Source organism: Diadema antillarum, unplaced genomic scaffold (assembly GCF_040938485.1).
Source record: "Diadema antillarum isolate AM-2024a unplaced genomic scaffold, OU_Dant_1.0 seq00000338_RagTag, whole genome shotgun sequence".
Taxonomy (NCBI): Eukaryota; Metazoa; Echinodermata; class Echinoidea; order Diadematoida; family Diadematidae; genus Diadema; species Diadema antillarum.
Genome location: NW_027271351.1, coordinates 1592766 through 1614513, shown reverse-complemented (window position 1 = coordinate 1614513; position 21748 = coordinate 1592766). Strand labels below are relative to the sequence as shown.

The 21748-nt window shown below is 39.1% G+C and overlaps 1 protein-coding gene across 1 annotated transcript; it reads left to right on the top strand.

The window, feature by feature from the left end:
- The first annotated feature begins 3519 nt into the window (after positions 1–3519).
- On the top strand, positions 3520–20885 carry LOC139730800 (long-chain specific acyl-CoA dehydrogenase, mitochondrial-like). The gene is made up of 9 exons (XM_071641669.1): positions 3520–3752; positions 8788–8934; positions 11032–11169; positions 14685–14849; positions 15850–15916; positions 16836–17000; positions 18481–18696; positions 19640–19767; positions 20674–20885. Exons 1-9 carry the CDS (start codon positions 3619–3621, stop codon positions 20852–20854), a joined length of 1341 nt encoding a protein of 446 aa, XP_071497770.1. The 5' UTR covers positions 3520–3618; the 3' UTR covers positions 20855–20885.
- Positions 20886–21748: the final 863 nt, after the last annotated feature.

Sequence of the window (21748 nt, the reverse complement as noted above, 5' to 3'; positions counted from 1 at the left end):
GCATAGAATTTTGATAATAATTAATGATTGGGTAAACCGGTCTAAGATACGTCAGTTCACTACTATTGACGAAATTTATAAGAGATAAAGTTTAAAACCAAATGCCGCCAAAGAGATGTTTGAGGATCATGGCGATATGTTTCACCTGTATACTAGAAATGCGAGAAGACCATGAATCCTTTTACCTTGCAATATCTCACCATTTCATTGATTCCTTAGAATTAAATAACGATCAATCTAGATAGCGCTAGCTCCGGGGACAGTAGGGCCTATATGACTCTTAGTCTTGCATGGGAACGAGGGGGGGGGGTCATAAAGGGGAAGTATCGTATTTCAAGGAAAAGGGAAAGGTACTTTAAAGTTTACATAATCAAGCAGGAAATGTTGCTGAAAATATATTCTCCCTAACTCGCATATACTTCTCTTTCAATAAATTCTTGCAATATCTTATTAAAATATCAGTTCTTTAAAAAAAAGAGACATAAACAAATTTATACCAGCACCCAATTTCAATAATCAACTATCCAGAGTCTATACAATAGACCTATACAACAGGGCCGATGTAAATCCTTAGTGTGGTTTGTCCGTCATTCCTGTCCAATAGGTTCTATTAAATTTTGATATAGCCCTATATAAAATATGAATCTTTTTGACGAAGGCATTCACTTCAAGCCGTGGCCAATAGCTTGCGTTTCTTTGTCGTTTTCTTTAGAGTCTTTTGTAGGACAGACTGACTTGACTATTATTATTTATTTTTTTTTTTTTTGCTCGTGTCTGGTTAACATATTGTGCTCAGTGATATTCAAATATCTATTATCATTCCACTATGACGACACATCTGTTTCCCTACCTTCAGTCGGTCATTGACCTCTATATTCTCCACCTCCAGCGGATCACTCTATATCATCCCTCTAAATGACAGAATGATGTCATTCTCCCCACAGGCGGACTCCAGAGGACTCCTAATGCAGCCCCATGTATAATCAAACCACAGGTTGAGTCGGTTCGAAACATCTAGATCCTGTCCTATGTACCAGTTGGTGACTTGGAATTGATGTTGAGTCTATAACACCCCCCCCCCCCCCCCACCAGTAGGTCTCCCCATACCTCCTTGCTTAACCTAGCCAGGCCTCTGTTTCCATAACAACTAAAGTTTTGCCCAATTGAAAACATTCTTTATAACATCAAGACTCCGCCCCATTCACCCGTTCATGGTTATTTTGTATGTTGACCATGTTGTGTAAATTGCAGTATGACCTTAATTGTGTATATTCTAAGAGGATTTGACTCTCGAAGTGAGAAGGCATACCGGAAGAGGCCTCTCGAATAAAAATTCACTTCGAAAATAGATTAACTATGTGTCAGAATGAAGTCATTCTTCAGCGTATACCTTCTAAAGAACCCGATACACAACAATCATTATGATAATCTTCATTGCGATGTATAATGTGAGAAGTATATAGGCCTTCATCGAACTTTGGACGCGTGGTGTTTGAAAAAAGAAGAAGAAGAAGGAGGAGGAGGAGGAGAAGAAGAAGAAGAAGAAGAAGGAGAAGAAGAAGAAGAAGAAGGATAAGAAGAAGAAGAAGAAGAAGAAGAAGAAGAAGAAGAAGAAGAAGAAGAAGAATCCTAAAAGTAGGGGCGTGGTTTTGGTGGGGTAACGTGAGCGGCCAATCAGGAAGCGGGAAACATAAAGACCATCGGTGATGAAACTTTACAGGAATAAATTTCTCTGCATGTTATTTACATATAAGGTGTCCTCGTTTTGTTCATCCAGGATCATCTCAGGGCAGTGGGAAAATTCCACCTCCCTGATCATCTGTATACGTATAATAATGTGATTGAACATCTTAGTGAGAATTTCATCCTATCACATCACTTTAAAGCAGATCTTGATCCGAAGATGAAGTCAAAAGAACTTCTCCTAGAAAAAGAAAGAAAGAAATAACCAGACATGTTCTTTCCTGTCTAAATCTAAAAGTGGAAAAATAATGGAGCAAAGAAAATGGGATTCCATCGGGATGGCTGCCATGAATATTCTCTGAAGAGTCTGCGTTTGCTTTCCTATTTTCTTTGCTCATTTTTCCACTAATAAATCATAATTCATTTTCTGGTCAGTTTTCTTCTGTTTGCGTTTGTTAAATTCAAAAGTGTTGAAAGACATATCAAAATAAAACAGAAAACATCGGAAAGAATCAGGGCAAACAGACTATAATATAAATACTCCACCCCAGAAAAATAGAAAACAAAACAAGTGGTGTCAAACAGAAAATATAGAATCCTTTTGTCATTAACATATTAATCAGATACAATAAGTCAGCAGTGGCGGATCCAGGCGGGGCGTACCGGGCGCCCCCTCCCCCTTTATTTTCATTAAAACAAAAGAAATATTGTAACAAGAAAACATGGTGCATGGCGCGTGCGCCCCCCCCCCCCCCACCCCGCAGTTCTCATCAGGGATAGGGAGGTGGAAAGAAAATTTGGTGTCCAATTCTCTGTTCTTACTTTGCTAGCTGTTTGTGAACGACATCACCCTATTTTCCTGCAAGGACATCATGCACTGAGGTCCACCGGAATGGGCCACAAAGATAATTTTGACATTAAAGGGATTGTACAGTATACTGGTTGAGGGGAGGATTCAGGTTTGTAACATTCCTATAATGTGAGATAATGAGAAATAATGAAAGAGCATGTGAAGGGCTTATTTGCAAAAATGGAGATATTTGCAATTAAAGGTCAAGAAAAATATAGAGAATAATAAGAAATTTTTTGCTTCTTTTGACCATAACTTCAAAAATGTACCTTTATATGTAGTGACCAATATATCATTTAAAAGGTATTATTTTGTACTTTATCACAGAGACAGTAGTTCAAAATCTTCAAAAATGGACTTATCGGTTTTTGCAAACAAACTCTTCATGTAATTTTAAGAAGGATTCAACGTTGTTGTTGTTGGTTTTTTTTTTTTTGGATGAATATTGGTTTTCGAATGGCCGAGATATAAAAAAGCGATAATAATACTCAGTAAAAGTCGACAGGCCACGCCTTTAGGATCTGTTTCACATTGTTTTTGGATATATCTCAGTCATTTCAAAACCGACTTTCGTCAATTCTTTTGAATAAACTTTTGATTCCCCTTAGAATTGTATAAAATTATGCTCTTTGACATCTCATAGAGTGGTTTCTGAATATCTCGCAAATCCTCACCTCAACCAGAACTGTACAGTCCCTTTAAACTTTTGTGGGCGACGTGTTATGACATTTGTGGTAATTTTGACATTTGTGGTTGCCGTTGTTGGTAATTTTTTTTTTTTTTTTTTTTTTTTTTTTTTTTTTTTTTTTTTTGACATTGTGGGCTCTGTACAGGCAGGAAGGTGGGAAGAGACCATCGATTTCGCGACTCCCTGGCAGCGCCGTTCGCCGCGCCTATCACTATGCGCCTCTAGCTCTCTGCCTCGCCTTTGAATAAGAGGACCTGTGTGTGCTTAGCTCGTATATACACCAGCGTTGTGTTTGTCATTGTCACTTCAACCAGGGAGGTGAGACCAAAAACTTACACACTCAAGTGTCGACAAAAGCCTTCTCAGTCCGTCTTCTTGACCTCTTCTGCGCTTCAAAATGACGTCGAGAATTTTGCGGAGCATCATCGAACTGTCTCCTAAGTATGGCGCTTCCGACAGAATCCTCAGAAAGAATGCTTTACTGGAGGCAAAGAAAATGCGATATGTATCTTGCAGCCAAAATTGTCATCGGTAAGTGGATAAGGTTTGCTCCGCAGCTCGCCGCACTCGCAAGGTTCCCCAACGGCCGACATCTACCCTCCTCCCCTGGCTGGCCGGGGGCCTGTTTCTCTGTCGTTTCAGCGCAGCAGTGCCAGTGGATCCTGCGCCATGCCAGCATGCCACTGAGCTTGTTAAAGTTCGTCCATGTTTATGAATTGTTACTGCGACATGTAGCATGATAATTATGTGGGTTGAACGAATGCAAGAGGGACGGTCAACGAAATAGTTTCATAACTATTGGGTTTAGATCTAGTTGATTGGTCTAACCGGCCCTATAATCGATGAAAGAAAGCGTACGGTAAAGTGCATATTAAATTGCCGAAACAACACAAAAGCAGCAGATCGATCTTTATTATCAAATTTAATATTGTCATAGATGGTTGAATTCAGTAATTGATGTTTAATAGTGACAGAAATGAACATTGTCATTGGGACCTCGACTAACGTTAGAGTCAAATGCTGCCATGAAATTGAATTTTCTCTGAACTGCATTTGCTTACCTTATTGATAGTGATACCAATAGAGCAATAAATGCCTTTTCATTATTGAATGTACAAGATGCTAGTACACCTGTAAATTATTAATTAGTAGCTAGTAGATGTATAATCGATGTGAACATTAATTCATTTTTGAAGTGGCCTTGGCACCACAATGTGAAAAAAAAAAAAAAACAGGTCACAAGTGCATTGTAAATTACTGTATTAGAGTATTCAGCTTACAATGTTCCAAAGATACTAGTATTCTACCAGAACCAGTACGGTGCAGATCCTTGTGCTGTCACTGTCAGCATGCTTTTAAAGACTTCAACATGTCTGCATGATCCCTCTTATATTCCTTAATGAAAATGATGCTTGGAACCAGTAAAACTTATCAATGCGTAATCATAGAACTTTTTTTTTTTTTTTTTTTGTCATTCCAGTCTTTCCAGTCTTGTCAGTAATGATTTGGGTCGCTTTTCATTCTGACCTTGCCATCCTGCTTTTGGATGACAGTCCAGATGTGGGGCCATCTATTCGTGTTTTGGAGGTTCACCTCAATGAATAGGCAAATCTATTGACCGAAAGATCGGTCTGTATCTGGTCGTCGAGGAAATGTTGTCTACGGAGGAGAGCGATAACGTCAAAGAAAATAAAAGACTCCTCCAGGCAGACGGATCTTTCTGTCTATCAAATCTACTGCATGACAGAACTTGTTGGCTCACTGACATTAAGTACATTTGATCTGACGTACTTGTAGGGCTGATCTGACTGTTTGCAGGGCTGTTCTTACATTTGAGTCTTTAGTTTCAAGATGGGCAAGATATCTGAAAGTTTGAAGTGATTCTTGAGGTGCAGAAGTTGTCCAAACATCACTCCTTCCCCTCCCATTGTGCATAAATTTTGATTTTACCAGGTCCCTGCTGAAGTATAGCACTTGCTTTAAAAAATATAAGCTTGTAGTGCTAAAATTGTGTTTTTCATCATCTCGGCCTTACCCAAATACCATCCATACAAGCAACTGCTTATGAAGTGGTAATATTTCTTGTTTTGCAATCGTTAAAAAGAAAATGAACCATCAAAGTAAACAATGAACTTTCAGCATGACTACAGCTGTAACCTTGTCCACAGGAGTGTCCCTACATTAGTATGCATATCATCCCACCCTCATGATAAAGAATACTAGGTAAAACATCACAAATGGGTATGACTCTGATTTAGAGATAGTGGCTAGATGCAGACTGTGTGTTCCCATAGAAACACCTTGCAAAAAGAAGAAGAAGTAGCATAAAGACCTGGGAAGAAACATGACCAAGTGAACCATACAGTCGGGTTTTATGTTTGGCTTTAATAGCGTGCAGATACTTCATGGGAGCCAATTGATACAGGAGCAAATGTCGTAGAACTGGACCATACAATCGGACCATACCGTTGTAATCTTCTGTTCTCTTTGACGTGAAACTGGCCTTTCATTAGCCCAAGCAGAGAGTTACTGCTGTGAATCTTTCATCCTTTCATGCTCTGCTGCTTTTCTTTATGTCAGAAAGCTGCTTATTTCTTCCTTGTTGGAAGCCATACACAAGGCAAAATATGTTGACATTTAGTGGCTTGTGCATTGAGCTGTTCGACTTAATTTTCCTCAATTGAAAGGGGAGTGTCTATTTGTCTATCCATGGTGACTAAAAAACCCCCCAAAAAACCCAAACTCTGAACATAGCAAACAAAAACAGAATAGCACCATTCATGCGGCCATTCTAGAATATAGCAGCGCTGCACACTGGCACCGTTCGACGGTCCCTGACCAGTAAAAATCGCTGTCGGACCAGTACCGGTAACTTTTTCAGATATTGACCAGTAAAAAATGGAAAACTGGGTACCTACTGGTCCGACAAGCAGGTCGGATCAGTAGAAAAAATGGGTTAGTGTGCAGCCCTGAATATAGTCCCCTTTATAGCATTGGAGGTAGCTTATTGTCTACCAGTAGCATTTTGGAGTTAGTAATCTAAGTTTCAAAGCATTGTGCATGTTCATGTTTTCTAACAGAAATTAGAATACAAAGCACTGTATTATAGAAGTGCTGGTGAAAGTGAAATTATTCCTAAACTACAGATTGACATGAAAGAGCTATTCAGCTAGTATACTTGGGTGACCCGCACCTCGTCATAGTTAATGTGTAAGCATATTTGAATCACATTTTGTCACTGAAATTCTATGAAATCCCACTCACATACAGGAAAAATGCTGAAGATTCCAATAGAATCACAAGTTCACTGATCGATAAGGAAATTTGCAGCTAAGGAAGTGGCCCGCAACTCGTCACCCGCGCTCCCATAGACAAAGCACGTAAAAGACGTGTGCGGGTGACCGTGATGCTCCCATAGACATACACGTAAAAGACGCGTGCGGGTGACCGTAATGATACTTATAACACGTATTCCTAATATAAATTTCAGATTTTTGCGAAACACTCTTCGGTTTTCACCACAATTTGCTTGGTTGTGGTAGTCCTGCCAAGTTTCAAGCGTACTGAAGGCAGTCCCAGGCATCAATTATTGTTCAGTGTGCTCGTAACGATTTTAAACAGGGTGACGGTATTCGGGCCCCTGGCGAGGTGCGGGCACCTGTATGATACTGAAATTTCAAATTTTGTGGTGTATTTGGCTTATGTTTAATCTTGGATAAAAGTATGAATACATCCAGTGCATACACTGTGATTTACCTGCATTTAAAACCAGCAAATTATTTTCCTTGTTCTCAAAGTCAAACTTTATTAAGATTTGCTGCGCATTGAACAGTATTACTGTCTGGTTATTGATCACCTGTTGTGATTTTTTTTTAATCTAATATGATGAAAATGTAAATCTTGTCCAACTGATCACCATCATATTCAGAAGTGTACAGATCTTCGATGATGACCTCATCCCATGACCTGCGACAAACAATTTTTTAATTTTTTTAATGAGTATGACTAATGACCCCCCCCCCCCCCACATCTCCACAGATCATATTTTCATGATGTTGTGTAATGTGTATCAGTTTTTATTAGGCTGTCTTGGTTTGTTATTAAAATATTATGGTAACAAATTAGTACTGCCTTTCAGATGAAAACAAGGACTTACTGAAAAGGTGGCTGTAACATCATCAGGCAAAGAAGAAAGAAAAGTAAGTTAACTACATATTGTAGAAAAGCACTCGTAGAGCGCAGACATTCACGAAGCAGCTCAATTCCACCCGTTATACACGTATACTGAAAATCGGCTAATTTCCCAATATAGAAGCCTTTTCTGTATGTCATCAGCTTCCATACAGCTACGCCGTGCCTTGCCCAAGCAGTACACATGCTTTATAGCGTGTATGCAAGTCTTATATATGTTCAACTTGAACTCCCAAGTTCATTTACCCTACCTGCCAAAAGATTAAAAAATCTGTCAAAAATCCATAAAAATTCCTGGATAACTACTGAAGTTTAATCATCTGTTCCTTGTGTCATCAACTTTTCCTGCAAGTTTCATTCAAATCCTTTCACAACTTTTAGAGTCATTTTGCAAACAGACAAACCAATGCTAATGAAAACGTTACCTCCTTCCATGGAGGAGGTACAATATTCTGAAAAAGAAATGAATTGACCTGACCTTTATATCTACATTTTCCATTTCATATCATGAAAAAGAGAAGAGAGGACTTTGATCTGACAAATGCTTACCCTCATACAATATCGTGGTTTTGTCCTACACAGCTGACACATGTGGACTTTTTGTCTTTGGGAGGGGGATTGTCATTCATATTGGCATTACGAAAAACAAATCATTATTCGGTGAGCACAAAGTCCAAGTACAAGCTTGTCTTTAGCAAACACTGTTGAAATGTCCTTGATGACAAGTGACCTAGAGGAATGGTACAGTTTTGGTTGAGATGGGGCTACAGGTTTCCATTGTTTGTTTTTTTTGTTTGTTTTTTTTATGATTAATTTTTTTAGATAATTAGAAACCTCTTCTGAAATATGAAAGAGCATACAACTCTAACAGCAATTCAAAGTTTATTTGATGAAGATTGGGTTTGAAATTGCTTAGATATCCAAATCAGAGCAATCCTGATATAAAGGTGGGACCCACCTTGTATTAGGATTGCTTTGTTTTACTTATAGCTGAGTGCAAAAACAATTTGATGGAGGGGAAATGTCAACTTGTGCAGTTCCACTAGGGACAAGGTGAAAGCTTGGGGGCACGCAATCTAGACGAGAACTTTGAAATGTGAATATGATGTCATCCACAGGCTATGACACAAAGATTTGTTGCTGTTGTTGTTGTATTTGTTTGATTTTATGTTGTCATACTTTAAGTGTCATTGCTATCAGCAAGTTCTTTCTCCCAAATCATTTAATAATGCAAGCAATATGTATAGTTACATCCACCCACTCCTGCCCCACCTCACCATAAATAATATGTTTAAAATTGTTACAGTGGTTTATCTCTGTTGATCAAAAGAGTTTTTCTGACATTTCTTTCTTTGCTCTTGGGGTATTCATCCAGACGAGAGCAAAGCACCAGGCAGTATGTGGGACAGTCCGAGACGTTGATGGACATAGGCACGAGGCCAATCTTCAGTGAGGAGCACGACATCTTTAGAAGGAACGTCCGTCGGTTCTTCCAGGAGGAGGTGGCACCCAACCAGGACAGGTATGGCGCCTCACCTCTGACCAAGCGGAGGGGAATTGTTCTTGCTTCACTTCACAAAGCTTTCACTCGTGTAGAAAAAAAGGGTGCTGTCTCGTCTTGGCTTCCATCTTAGACTTTGTTATGTTCGGCATTTCATGACAAAACATATATCTCTGCTTTGTTAGCAATAGCATGATAGTGGCAGTGGAATGCTTAACACTTTAACTTGTACTGCCTGACTTCTGATGTCAAGAGATTACCCACTAAGTCCTTCATAATTGTGGCTTAAATGTAGCAAAAAAAAAGTAAAAAAGAAAAGAAAAGCTGCTGAAAACTGCTAATCCAATTGTGGCAAGCAAGTAGAGTGATAAGTGATTGCTTTCCCAACTTGTTTGTCATTTTGCCTCTGACAAAGATTCTGCTAGGATCAAAAGCTCAGGCCCCTCTTGACTCCATGACCTTGACTTAGTCGCATACTGATTAAAAAAAAAAAAAGTGGCGTTGCTGCTCCTGAAGAAAGACTAGGTGGTGTAGGGTCTGTTTACACAGCCGTATTTACATTGTGATAGCAATGGAATATTATGCACCAGCACTCCTGCGTGTTGTCACAATGCTGCACATATGTGTAACCTTGGTATTCAAGCTACGTGACATTGCATTTTAAATAGTGACACTGTCTTTGTGTGCTGCAGAAAATGTTACCAATACTTTATTATCATCATCTTATGATATAATTATTTCCTCTGTCTTTTGTTGTGTTGAATTCTCTCAGCTCAGTTCTTGCATATCCTATAAGTGTGTATCTTCAAAACCCTGATGCAAATTGTTTTAATCGCATATATTCAACAATGTATTCCTTGTTACATATTATTGTTCGTATGTAATTTTTGTATTGTGGAAACATTGAATAAACTTGGGTATGAGTAGAAAATTGATAATGGATAGACTGTGTGGCAGATTCCAATGTAACCTTTGCTTGTCTTTGGACATGTACACTGCTGATTATATAGCTGTAGCAACTAGTGTGATTGTACACTTTGTCTTAGATAATTCTCAAAATTAAAGGACAAGTTCATCTTCATATACATGTGGATTGAGTGAATGCAGCAATGTTATTGGAACACATCAGTGAAAGTTTGGGGAAAATCGGACAATCCGTTCAAAAGTTATGAATCTTTAAAGTATCTGCACAGTCACTGCTGAATGAGAAGACTACGAGAGTGTATGATGTCACATGCGTACAACGATATAAGGAAAATATAAAGAGAATTTCACAAAACTTTACTTTTTGAAAAAAGTGCACATTTCCTCGACACGTCATTGACGTATGTTAAGGGTAATATTATTCCCCTTGCCTTCTGAAAGAAGGAAGTCAAGTGTTCTTTTATTATGCGAGAAAAGTGAAAATATCGTAGATAAGATTGTCCTTATTTTTTCTTTATATCGTTGTATTCATGTGACATCACAAGCTGTAGTAGTCTTCTCATCCAGCAGTGACTAAGCAGAAACTTCAAAAATTCATAATTTTAAAACAGATTGTCTGATTTTCCTCAAACTCTTGCTGATGTGTTCTATTGATATTGCTGTATTCACTCAATCCACATGTCTATGAAGGTGAACTTGTCCTTTAAGTTCTCAAGTCTGTATATATTCACTAAATCTCAAAATCTCAAAAGCAAAAATCTTATGTCTGAAGATATCACATTATATCATGAGTATTGCTCTGAAGAATGCATTTCTGGTGTAGAAATTACTTAGGGACCATCAATATGATATGATTTATTTGACAATGAGCTGATTATATCTATCTATCTATCTATCTATCTATCTATATATCCATGTATATGTTATCCATCTATCTATCTACCTATCTATCTGTCCATTTTGTCTATCAATCTATCTATCTGTCTGTCTATGTATCTATCTATCTATATATCTATCTGTCTATATGTATGTATGTATGTATGTATCTATCTATCTATCTATCTATATCTATCTATCTATCTATCTATCTATCCATCTATCTATCTATCTATCTATCTATCTAACTGTCTGTCTATCTATCTTTAATTGACAGTAATCCATAAATAAGATGAGTTTGGCTTGCTCTCATTTCAGATATGAGAAGCAGCGACACATCGACAAGGAGCTATGGGAGAAGATGGGAGCGGCAGGGTTGCTAGGCGTGGACACTCCAGAGGAAATAGGTGGCATCGGCGGCGACATCCTAATGGCAGCCATCACGTGGGAGGAGCAGTAAGTTTGGGCATGAGATTTTTGGGGAGCTTTGGCAAGGTGAGACAGGTAGCAACCAATCTTCGTGTGTCTCACAAGCACTTTCGCAAACGTGTGACACGACAGCTCAGCTGAGTTGCACATTTCCCAGGTGAAAATGTTCATGTATGATGATAACTCAGAGGAGACAAACATGTACAAAGACAGAGGGCAATATTACTGTGGCCTGGGGCCGTATTCTGAGGGCTCATTAAGTGTCTGATTAGCACTCAATTACCGAATTGGTATTCTGAGAGCATGATTAAGTAGGGGGTATATTAACTACCATAGCAACAAGCGTTTTGGCGGGAAAGACTTGCGCATTTGCGCGTATCAATGCGCGTGCACGTCTGAGAGGACTTAATCACAGAGTTGATTATAAATCGGTATTCTGAGGGTGTAATTAAGTATGAAAGTTAATGGAAAACTTAATGATACCAAAGAGTGTCATTAACTACTCCGATATCATGCATAACAGCGTGTTTTCTCTACCACAACGATGCCTAATTACCATCTTTTGTAACCGAGGAGCGGTTGAATCTTGTTTTCATGGTATCCGCAGAATTCAGAGAAAAAAAGAAATATAGGCAATCTTCGAGGAATTTTGTCATTTTATGTATGCAAAGAGGTTGAGATCTTCGCGTGCATAGGTGAGGGGTTGTAATCAAATACCAGAGTGTGCGCATAGAGCTCTTGGGTTGTAATTACGGGGGGCATGGAGGAGCGTGCATTGAGGGCACATGCGCGTGTAATCATCATTTTGGCTTCTAACAATGCATCTGATTGGATGGAATAACAATTAGATGGGAGGAACGTAAGATAATTATAGGGGACTTAATCATACCTTAATTACGTCCTCAGAATACCGATTCTGCCCATGATTAAGGGCCTATTAGCTTCTCGACTTAATTGCAAAGTTAATCACATACTTAAAGGCAGTTGATCGTCATCCCTAATGGTACGTAAACTCCGAACGACCTAAGTTTGTGCATGCAACTGCGCAATGCCAGACTCGGTGCTATATCCATAAACGTGTGGGACAATGCTGCCACTGAGACACGTGTATGTGTGTGCGTGTGTGTGTAAGCATCATACACAAACATTGTCACCGCGAGCTGCGGTGATTGGAGGGGAGAGGCCAGAAGACGCGTGTGTGTGTGTGTGTGTGTGTGCGTGTGTGTGTACGCATCATACACAAACATTGTCACCGCGAGCTGCTGTGATTGGAGGAGAGAGGCCAGAAGACGCAGACGGTGGCTCTTTTGGCCTCTCTTCATGTGCATGCGCACTGAGAGTGTGCGTCCATTCGGAAGCTCTTGTGGCTCGCTCGGCCAGCCATTTTGGGTTAGGAGATTTGTAGTGCACACAGAGCTCTTGTAGTCTAGCGTTTTGTTCGCTGACCCATTGAGCCAGCGCTTTTCTCATTCGGGGTCACTACATTTGATACAGAATGGGGGAGGCAGCGTGTTGCGTTCGTCTCCGTGCCGCACAAACCACTCGCCACGATCGAGTGCCTTTAATTACGACCTCAGAATACCACCCCTGATTGTGAAGTACAAGTGATGTGAATGAAGTTCTGGTACATGTATGTTGCCTCTATGTGATATGTAAGTTATTGTTACTCCATAGTCCATTTTTTTTATGCCTCCGCCACGAAGTGGTGCCGGAGGCATTATGTTTTCGGGTTGTCCATCCGTCCGTCTGTACGTACGTACGTCCGTACGTCCGTCCGCATTCGTTTACGCGATAACTTGAGTAATATTAACTGGAATTTTACCAAACTTGGTCCAGGTATAAAGTATGATAGGGCAATAACTTGATTAGATTTTGGATGAAATCGGCCAAAGGTCAAAGGTCAAGGTCAAATCATAAAATTATATCTGTTTCCGCAATAACTCAAGACTGGATCAAGCAAATTTCACCAAACTTTGTCCAAGGATGATGTATGGTGGAACAATTACTTGATTAATCTATTAGTGAAATTGGACAGAGGTCAAAGGTCAAAGATCAAGGTCAAATCCTAAAATCTATCTTTTTACGTGATAACTCAAACCTGGATGAAGCAACTTTCACCAAACTTGGTCCAAGGATGATGATGTATGATACGGCAATTAGTTGAATAGATTTTAGTGACATTGGCAAGAGGTCAAAGGTTAAAAGGTCATGGTCAAATGCTAAAAATGTTGCTATTTCCCCATATCCATGCAATGTCCAAAGGTATTTTCTTGAAACTTAGTGTAGACATGAACTACTGCATAAAGATTCTCCAGAGAGAGTTTCATGTCATAAGGTCAAAGGTCAAAAGGTCAAAGATTAGGTGAAAATGTTACAATTTCACTTTTCTCACAAATGGTTAAATGTATCTTCATGGAACTTCGTACATACGCATGTACTGACTGGCAGGGATTATCTAGGGAATTTAGGGGTCATGGGTCAATAGTCAGGGGGTCAAAGGTCAAGGTCAACTCGTCAAAATTTTACTATTTCCCTCATATACTAGTATATGCAATGCTCGCATTATTTTTAATACTTAATATACATGTATTACCTATTGGAGATTCTCTTGGAAATTTCCTGCCAGAAGGTCAAAGGTTAAGGGTCAAGGCCAGGTTTAAATGCAAAAAAAAAAATCTATTTTATACTGTAATTACACTCTTTCTTTATACCTTGAAAATTACTCAATGCATAAACTTATAAAAGGGTCAGTCAGAAGTCAAGTAGAAATCCTCAATTCCCCAAATACATGTACCTGCACTCTTTAATAGACAATTATAGCAAACGTAGTTCAAGGAAAGTGAACATTCAAGATATTTCTGACAAACCTGTCATTTCAATATTTTGCCAGTTATGTGAAACTGTTATCTCGCATTGTGAAGACATTATACTATACTGTAAAACATGATATATTCGCGGCATGAATTTTCCGCGAATTGGAGCCGACGGCCTTTTTTGCGGCATGAAATTTTCGCGAACTGCAACTGGCATTCAATGCATATAGTGTAGACAAGAACTTTCGCATGCATTTTAATTTCGCGAATCTTGGCGCTCGCGAAATTCGCGAAATTAAAATGCACGCGAAAATTCCTCGTTTTACAGTACACCTATTGGGAGAATCATGCATTATGGCGGAGGCATCAGTCGCCATCGCGACATTTCTAGTTTTTCAATAGACCATAAACGTTACCCATAGGCTGGATAGCACTGACAGTATTTTATGTGTCCTGACAAAAGGCAAATGTTTTCTTTCAACCAAAAATTAAAACAAAAAATGTTTTACAAAGCATTCTTGTGATCCTATATACCAGGTATGGGACTCAATGAAAAAGATATTTAAAACTTTTCAAAATCATCAAAGAAATTTCAGTGCAATTTCTGTACGGTTGCATAGGATCTTCAGCTATTTTCATTGTCGGTTGTTGCCTTTGTTGATACTGATTATGCAGTCAAGCATTTTCTTCCTTGCTTCAAATTTGTCTGCATTTTTTTTTTCTATTAAGGGCCTATGTTAATGGGGCAGGGTCATCGTTCGCGCTACACAGCGACATCGTCATGCCTTACATAGCCCAGTACGGCACCCAGGAACAAATTGAGAAGTTCCTCCCCGACATGACGGCGGGAAAGAAAGTGGGCGCCATCGCCATGACTGAACCAGCTGCCGGCAGGTATGAAACGTTTATGTGTCCCGTGAAGTTATGTGCCCAGTGATGAGTGACCAAAATTCGACAAATCATTGAGTTCATTCAAATGGAAGAAAGCATGTTCGGTAAGAATAATGAAGTTGGATGAAGACTAGACCAAGAGTCTTTTGAGCTGAAAATCATTTGTAAGGTTTCTTAAGCTTCCAGACATTTTGTTCTTTTGAAGGAGACTTTGCCTTTGCTGCATTGGTTAGTTGTCTGAAGCGGAATCAGCAAATCCAGATAGCTTTTGTTATCATTCCACTCATTTTTTCTTTTATATTTCTTGACTAAAGATACTTCCCAGCCCTCACATTTAGAACATATTTGACACGGATAATTGTAGATAGTAAATATAGCTACACAGGACCATGCATGATTCATATGTTTGAAGCACTAAAAAAGAAACAAACAAACAAAAATGCCACGAGAAAAAACAATTTGAACTCTTCAGAGCTAATCTAAGGTAGCTGGTAAGGCTGCCTTTTAGAGGTCGATGTATCCTGAATAGTGAGCAAAAATATTTTTTTTTGTAACCAATTCAAATTCAAATTTCAATTCAAATTCAAATGATTTTATTTCCATATAAAGTAATACAAAGCAATATACCATTAGGAAACTGAGTAAAACCGAGTGCTTGTCATCAAAATGTCACTGTTTTACTTCAAAGTTTTCTGCAATTCATTGGACCCCAGTGATTTGAGCTTTGATATGTGGCAACATCTTATTTGATTTTATTTGATTTGATTTCTGCATTTTTCACAAAGTATATACAACGTAACAAACAATTTTCCAATGCTTGTCATATTATATCCAACACAAACTAAATGAATAAATAAATATATTTGTGTACGTGAGTTTAATCATACACAAACAGTTAGAAAATCATTGATTTTTCAATCGAATTATTACAAACAAAATATAGGAGACCGCCATTTCATTACAAGCTGTTGTTGATGTTGTGACCCATGTTGTTTTTTTTCAGTGACCTTCAGGGAATTAAGACGTACGCTAAAAAGGACGGAGATGACTACATCCTGAATGGAAGCAAAGTAAGTGGGTCTTATTAGTTTATAGAGACTTTAGGTTGAAAAAAGAGAGAAAAACAAACAATTTTTTCACTTCATCAATACTAATTTCTTCTGGAATTCCTGTGATTATTTGTGCCTAACTTTAGGCCAATAGAAGGCAAGAAGTAAATGACTAACATTTTGTTGGTTTTTTGCCCGGAAATCCTAAAATGGTGATTGCTATTCACAAATTCATAGTTACATGTTTTCTTTTCAGAGATTTCCATGTGGTTGCTAGGAGCAGATGGTCATTATAGACAGGTGGTCACCAGGGCAGCAGGTCACTAGGGCAGGTGTAACTCTATTAAATTATAAAGTGAATCTCTAGTAGAAAGGGTCACACTCGGCTCTTCTCCATAATGATTATGCCCTTGTGGGTCTGTTTGGTTTTTGGTGCTGCTAAAGTTTGTTGTTAAAGATAATATAAAGTTTTGGTACCTCAAAAGTTTCCCTGAGTTTCCTTGTCTTAGTTTGTGTTTCAGGTTAAAGTACCTTTCATATAACTAACACTGTGAGACTTACTCGCCCCAAAGTGCTCTCATGTCTTAGTAATCATGCAATAATGGTTTTGTACAATACGTGTATATTGATTGTCGCGGTACCGCGTCGAGTCAAACTAACGGCTCGTTCGAATTTTTCAGAGCCCGCTCTGCTCTAGTACGAAACCATTATTGCATGATTACTAAGACATGAGAGCACTTTGGGGCGAGTAAGTCTCACAGTGTTAGTTATATGAAAGGTACTTTAACCTGAAACACAAATTAAGACAAGGAAACTCAGGGAAACTTTTGAGGTACCAAAACTTTATATTATCTAAAGTATTCTCAAGGAGATATTTTTTTTTCCTCCAGTATATTATTTTCCATTCCATTTTTTATATCTTTATTGTCATGCTTTGTAGGTCTTCATCACCAATGGTTACCTGTCAGACGTAGTGATCGTCGTCGCCATCACAGACCTGACTGCCCAGAAGAAGGCCCACGGCATCGGGCTGTTTCTGGTGGAGGAGGGCATGCCTGGATTTACCAAGGGATTCCCTCTTGAGAAAATTGGACAGAAGTCTACGGTGAGTGAAATAGACTTCATGCCATCTTTATACCACCAGAAGCAGGTTACATTAAAAAAAAAAAAAAAAAAAAAAAAATCAAAATTTGTGCATTAAAAAAAAAGACACAAGGGTGTAAGCATTTGTATTGTTCTGAGAAATTAACTCACATAATTCTAATGCAGTCTCTTTTGATATAGTGTCTGTGCGATCTAGAACTGTCATTTCTCATTCCTGACCTTTTTGGTGATTATGTATATTTATCAAAGCAGTCATGTGATGATGGCTCCTGCGTCATCACCTTAGACAATCAAAAGTATTTCAGTGGGAATGATCAACTACTGTTTAATACCATACACCATGTTTAGAAAGTCTTCTTCTTTTTTTCTCGACAATTTTGTAAATGGTTGAATTTGCTATGGCAGAGTACAGTATAGGACAGAGACATTTGGCATTGGTATCTTTCACTCATTTTCAAGAAGCAAAATTACCTATATGTAAACATCAATAATGCTATAAAACGTAAGAAAGAGGAGTCGAGAATAGTACGAGTATAATAATGTATTTTTAAATCCTGAAATAATTTCAAGATCATTCAAGTGAAGCAGACATTTGCAGTACTTGAACAACTTACAATGCACTAGTACATGTACAAACATAATGCAGATGCAAAGTAATTAAATCTCCATAGATTTCAGACACATGCATTGTCATGTTCGTGCACCATGCATGTGTTGTACTTGTACTGCTATGTAAACAGCTATATAACTCATTCAGGATCACAGTTGATATTTTTATGTGTTGTTAAATTCATGAATAGCACCCAACTTGTGATATTCAAGAAATAAGAGCCTCACAAAATGCATCATGTATACAGTATTGTACCTGTGATCGAAGAGATGTAAATTTGCTGTTTGCAATTACTAGTATGTGAAACATTTTTTTCTGAAGCCCATTCCTCTTTGGGCATGGCCACCTGATTTACAGAGAGGTTCACGTAAACATAGTAATCAGTTTTGTGTATGAAGTGATAATTTTGAAAGCTCCGCCATATGGCGATGAGGTATTGCTCAGAGCAGTGTTGTAATATTGTCATGAACAATTTCAGTACCGATTAGATTTTGTAACATAAGGTTGTAATCTGCTAATCTGCAATCATAGGAGCTGTTCTCAGTTGTATTAAACATTCAGCTCTGTTTTATAAGGCTTATAAAGTTATATATGACAACAGTTCAGTAGTACTTTAATGCAGGATAAAAAGTATTTGTGTAGACAGACCAACAAACTATTGTAATTAAATGTCTAAAGTAAGGACTAGAATGTCCATTAATTTTCTTGCTGTATGAGACATTAGTCTGAGTACCCACCATGCCCACTGTTGCAATAATGCATGGATGCAGTTATTTAACCCTTCAAAAAATAAACCTGATAATGTAATGATGTGATATATCCACCACCGCCGCCATGTTGTGGTTTTGTGGTTTTCGTGTGACATGTCTAGGATATCTGTGAGCTCTTCTTTGAGGATGTGAGACTCCCAAAGAGCGCCCTCTTGGGCGGCGAGAATCGGGGCTTCTACTACCTCATGGAGCAGTTGCCGCGGGAACGGCTGATCGTGGCGGACGGGGCACAGGCTCACTGTGAGTTCATGTTTGAAGAGACCAGAAACTACATCAAGCAGCGCAAGGCCTTTGGGAAGACCCTCGCAAACATCCAAGTAGGTGCACTCACAATGCATCAGTGGCTGTAAAAGCCCTCCCCGACCCCCGACCCCCGACCCCCAACATCCCGTTCCAGTCTTGTAACATCCCATTCAACAGTGATATCCGCTGAATAGGTCATTACATCACAGATTGTGGAATTGCTGATCAAAATATTTATCAAATGGTTTTGATCAATTGATTTTTATATATTTATTTATCTATCTTTTTTTGCTGCTCCAACCCCGAAAACCTTTCTTTCATTTTGTGACATCATCGACAGATAGTACAGCTGAAACAAGCAAAAAGAATATGTATTGTTATACACCTTGCCATAACCATGTGTGCTAACTCACAGTAGCAAGAGAGGAAATACAATACAACTCTACACCTTCTTCCCTTGCTATACTCTCAATCCTGTAACATTTTCCATGTAACAATAACTGTCATAACTGAAAGATACTGAGGTGGTTATTCTATGACAATTTTTCAGATATAAGTTTTGAAATGAGGGATAACCTGCCCACTATACTCAGAGCGATCCGCACATGACAGATTGCATATGCAGGCAGACATCAAATAATTACAGCACGTTGATACTCACATGAGAAAGGTACACCTATTTCACGCTTTCTTTAGTCAATGAACTAATTAATTTAAACCACCTTTGTGAATACTGGCCAGTTGGTCCCTACGAACCATCACACCAACTTGTTTCATTAAAACCTAAAAATTGCATGTTTCTAAACATTCTATGACTCAAAATTCATGCAGTGAGTATCAAATTGTTATTTACAAGGTAATATTTCTGATGTTTGCATTTTTCTAGGCTATAACATTCATGATGTGTTAAGACTATCACAGGGCTGTGTCAGATATATTCTCATGTGCATCACATGTATCTCAGAGTCCGTAGTGTGTCTGGATGAACTTTTGAGGGCCTTTTTGTTTCTTACTCAGACAATCCAACACAAGCTTGCAGAATTAAAGACCCTCATATGTGTGGGAAGGAGCTTTGTAGACCAATGCCTGCTTCAGGCGGCTGACAACAAGCTGGACACGTACACAGCCTCCATGGCCAAACTCTGGTGAGATGACCATTGCCCCACCAGTGGGCAAAGGCAACAGGTTGAGGGATAGTTGTACAATTTTATCAGGCCAGTCAGGCAGGCTGGTATGCTTTCCGCATACCGCACATTAGAGCTATGCATTTATTTAATTAATTCACACTTGGTTTGTTTTTGCCCCTCAGGCAACGCGTCATTTGACGTCACGGAACCTCGTCTATTGGCAACGAAGTTGTAACTGTTCGGAGCTCTGTTTCATAAAGCTGTTTGTAAAGTTACAAACGAATTAAGAACGACTGGTGATCAGTTCTGATGTGCTATACTTATCAGAATTTCCATAATTCAGCACCAGAACTGATTACCAGTCTTTCTTAAGTCGTTATGTCAAAGACCACCTTACCTTGTGTTAGTTCCCCCTTTTACCAGGAAGAGATACCTTGTGTGCCTTCATCTACCTCTTTCTTATCACATCGATAGACAGTTTGTGTAATATATTACAATTCGTGTTTGTTTCTTATCCTACAACCTCGTAACAAAGCATTTCACTCACCTGCTCCCTCCAGTTAAGTTCCTCAGTCAGGAGTACACTTAGTTGTTGGTAGATAGGGCAAGCCTTTGCGGTCATTAAAAGCAACTTTCTTGAACAAAGCATGCATAGAATTTGAATACATTACCAAAATGGTCTACTAACTGGTATCAATGCCAAGTACAGTGCACTCCCGCTATAACAAACACAGTTATAAAAAACTTCCAGTTATAACGAAGTAAATTCTGCTGCAACATTATCAGTTCTATGTTCTTTATTGTTTTGTTTGGTTATAACGAAATTATTATATAATGAAAGAAAACTTCTGAGCGCTTTGTTATAATGGGAGTCCACTGAATTCCTTTACACATATTTCGTGTCCTTCTCTCATCTCTACCCAGGACGACCGATGCCGCCAACAAGGTAGCAACGGAATGTTTGCAGCTGCACGGTGGGTGGGGCTACATGTGGGAGTACCCCATCGCCAGGGCCTTCTGTGACACCCGGGTCAACTCCATCTACGCCGGCAGCAACGAGATCATGAAGGAACTCATCTACAGACCCATTGTTGCCTCTAACTAAGTGGTTGACTATGACGAGGGGCAGGAAAGATGCTGGGTCGGTGGGGGGATGGGGATGGGGGGTGGGGAGTTGGGATGGGGTTCAAAGGTGAGATTCGTGCAAGGAACATTCCCTGTCAGTTTACCAAAGAAAGGGATGCATAAGCCCATGAGGACGGGCTGATTTTGTTACAACATGCATTTCCCATAGACACCTGCCCCGAGTATACTTGAGACCAGTCATCAGCAGTTTAAAAAAAAAAAAAAACAATGTGGAGAAGCTCTGCTGTGGTTTTGAATGTAGCTACCAATCAAGTTTCATCTTTTCTCTCAGAGAAGACCTACTCCTGGGATAATTTTACTTCAGAAGTCATCACTATGACCTCATCAAATTGGCAATCCTGAATTTGACTGTGTATCCAGTATTGGAGAAATGAATAGATTACATGGAGCTGCTGAAATTCATTGAATCAGGGAACAAAATGCAAAAGTTGGCCAGTTTTAGACAAGTACAGTAAAAGTGGATATTGTTGTGTGAATAATTCTTTTCATGCTCGGCCAGGTAAGATGAACTTCGCGTGTTTTTAATTCCGAGGAATCAAGACATTAACTGCTAGAACATATGGCAAGTAAAAATATTTGTATGCTTTTTAGCTCACCTGAGCCAAAGGCTCAAGTGAGCTATTGCGATCGCCCTTCGTCCGGCGTCCGTCGTGCGTCGTCCGTCGTCCGTCGTCCGTCGTCCGTCGTCCGTCGTCCGTCGTCCGTCGTGCGTCGTGCGTAAACTTTTTACATTTTCATCTTCTTCTTGAAAACCCCAAGACCGATTTTCATCAAACTTGGCAGGTAGCATCCCTAGGGGGTTAGGAACTCAATTTGTTAAAATGGGCACCATGCCCCACCCAGGGGGCCCCCA

What these genes read in the sequence shown, in the direction of transcription:
- LOC139730800 (XM_071641669.1), top strand. Translation starts at nt 3,619, where the DNA reads ATGACGTCGAGAATTTTGCGGAGCATCATCGAACTGTCTCCTAAGTAT. An exon ending in GTGGCACCCAACCAGGACAG is followed by an intron (nt 8,935 to 11,031) that starts GTATGGCGCCTC and finishes CTCTCATTTCAG; the next exon opens with ATATGAGAAGCAGCGACACA. An exon ending in GCCTCCATGGCCAAACTCTG is followed by an intron (nt 19,768 to 20,673) that starts GTGAGATGACCA and finishes ATCTCTACCCAG; the next exon opens with GACGACCGATGCCGCCAACA.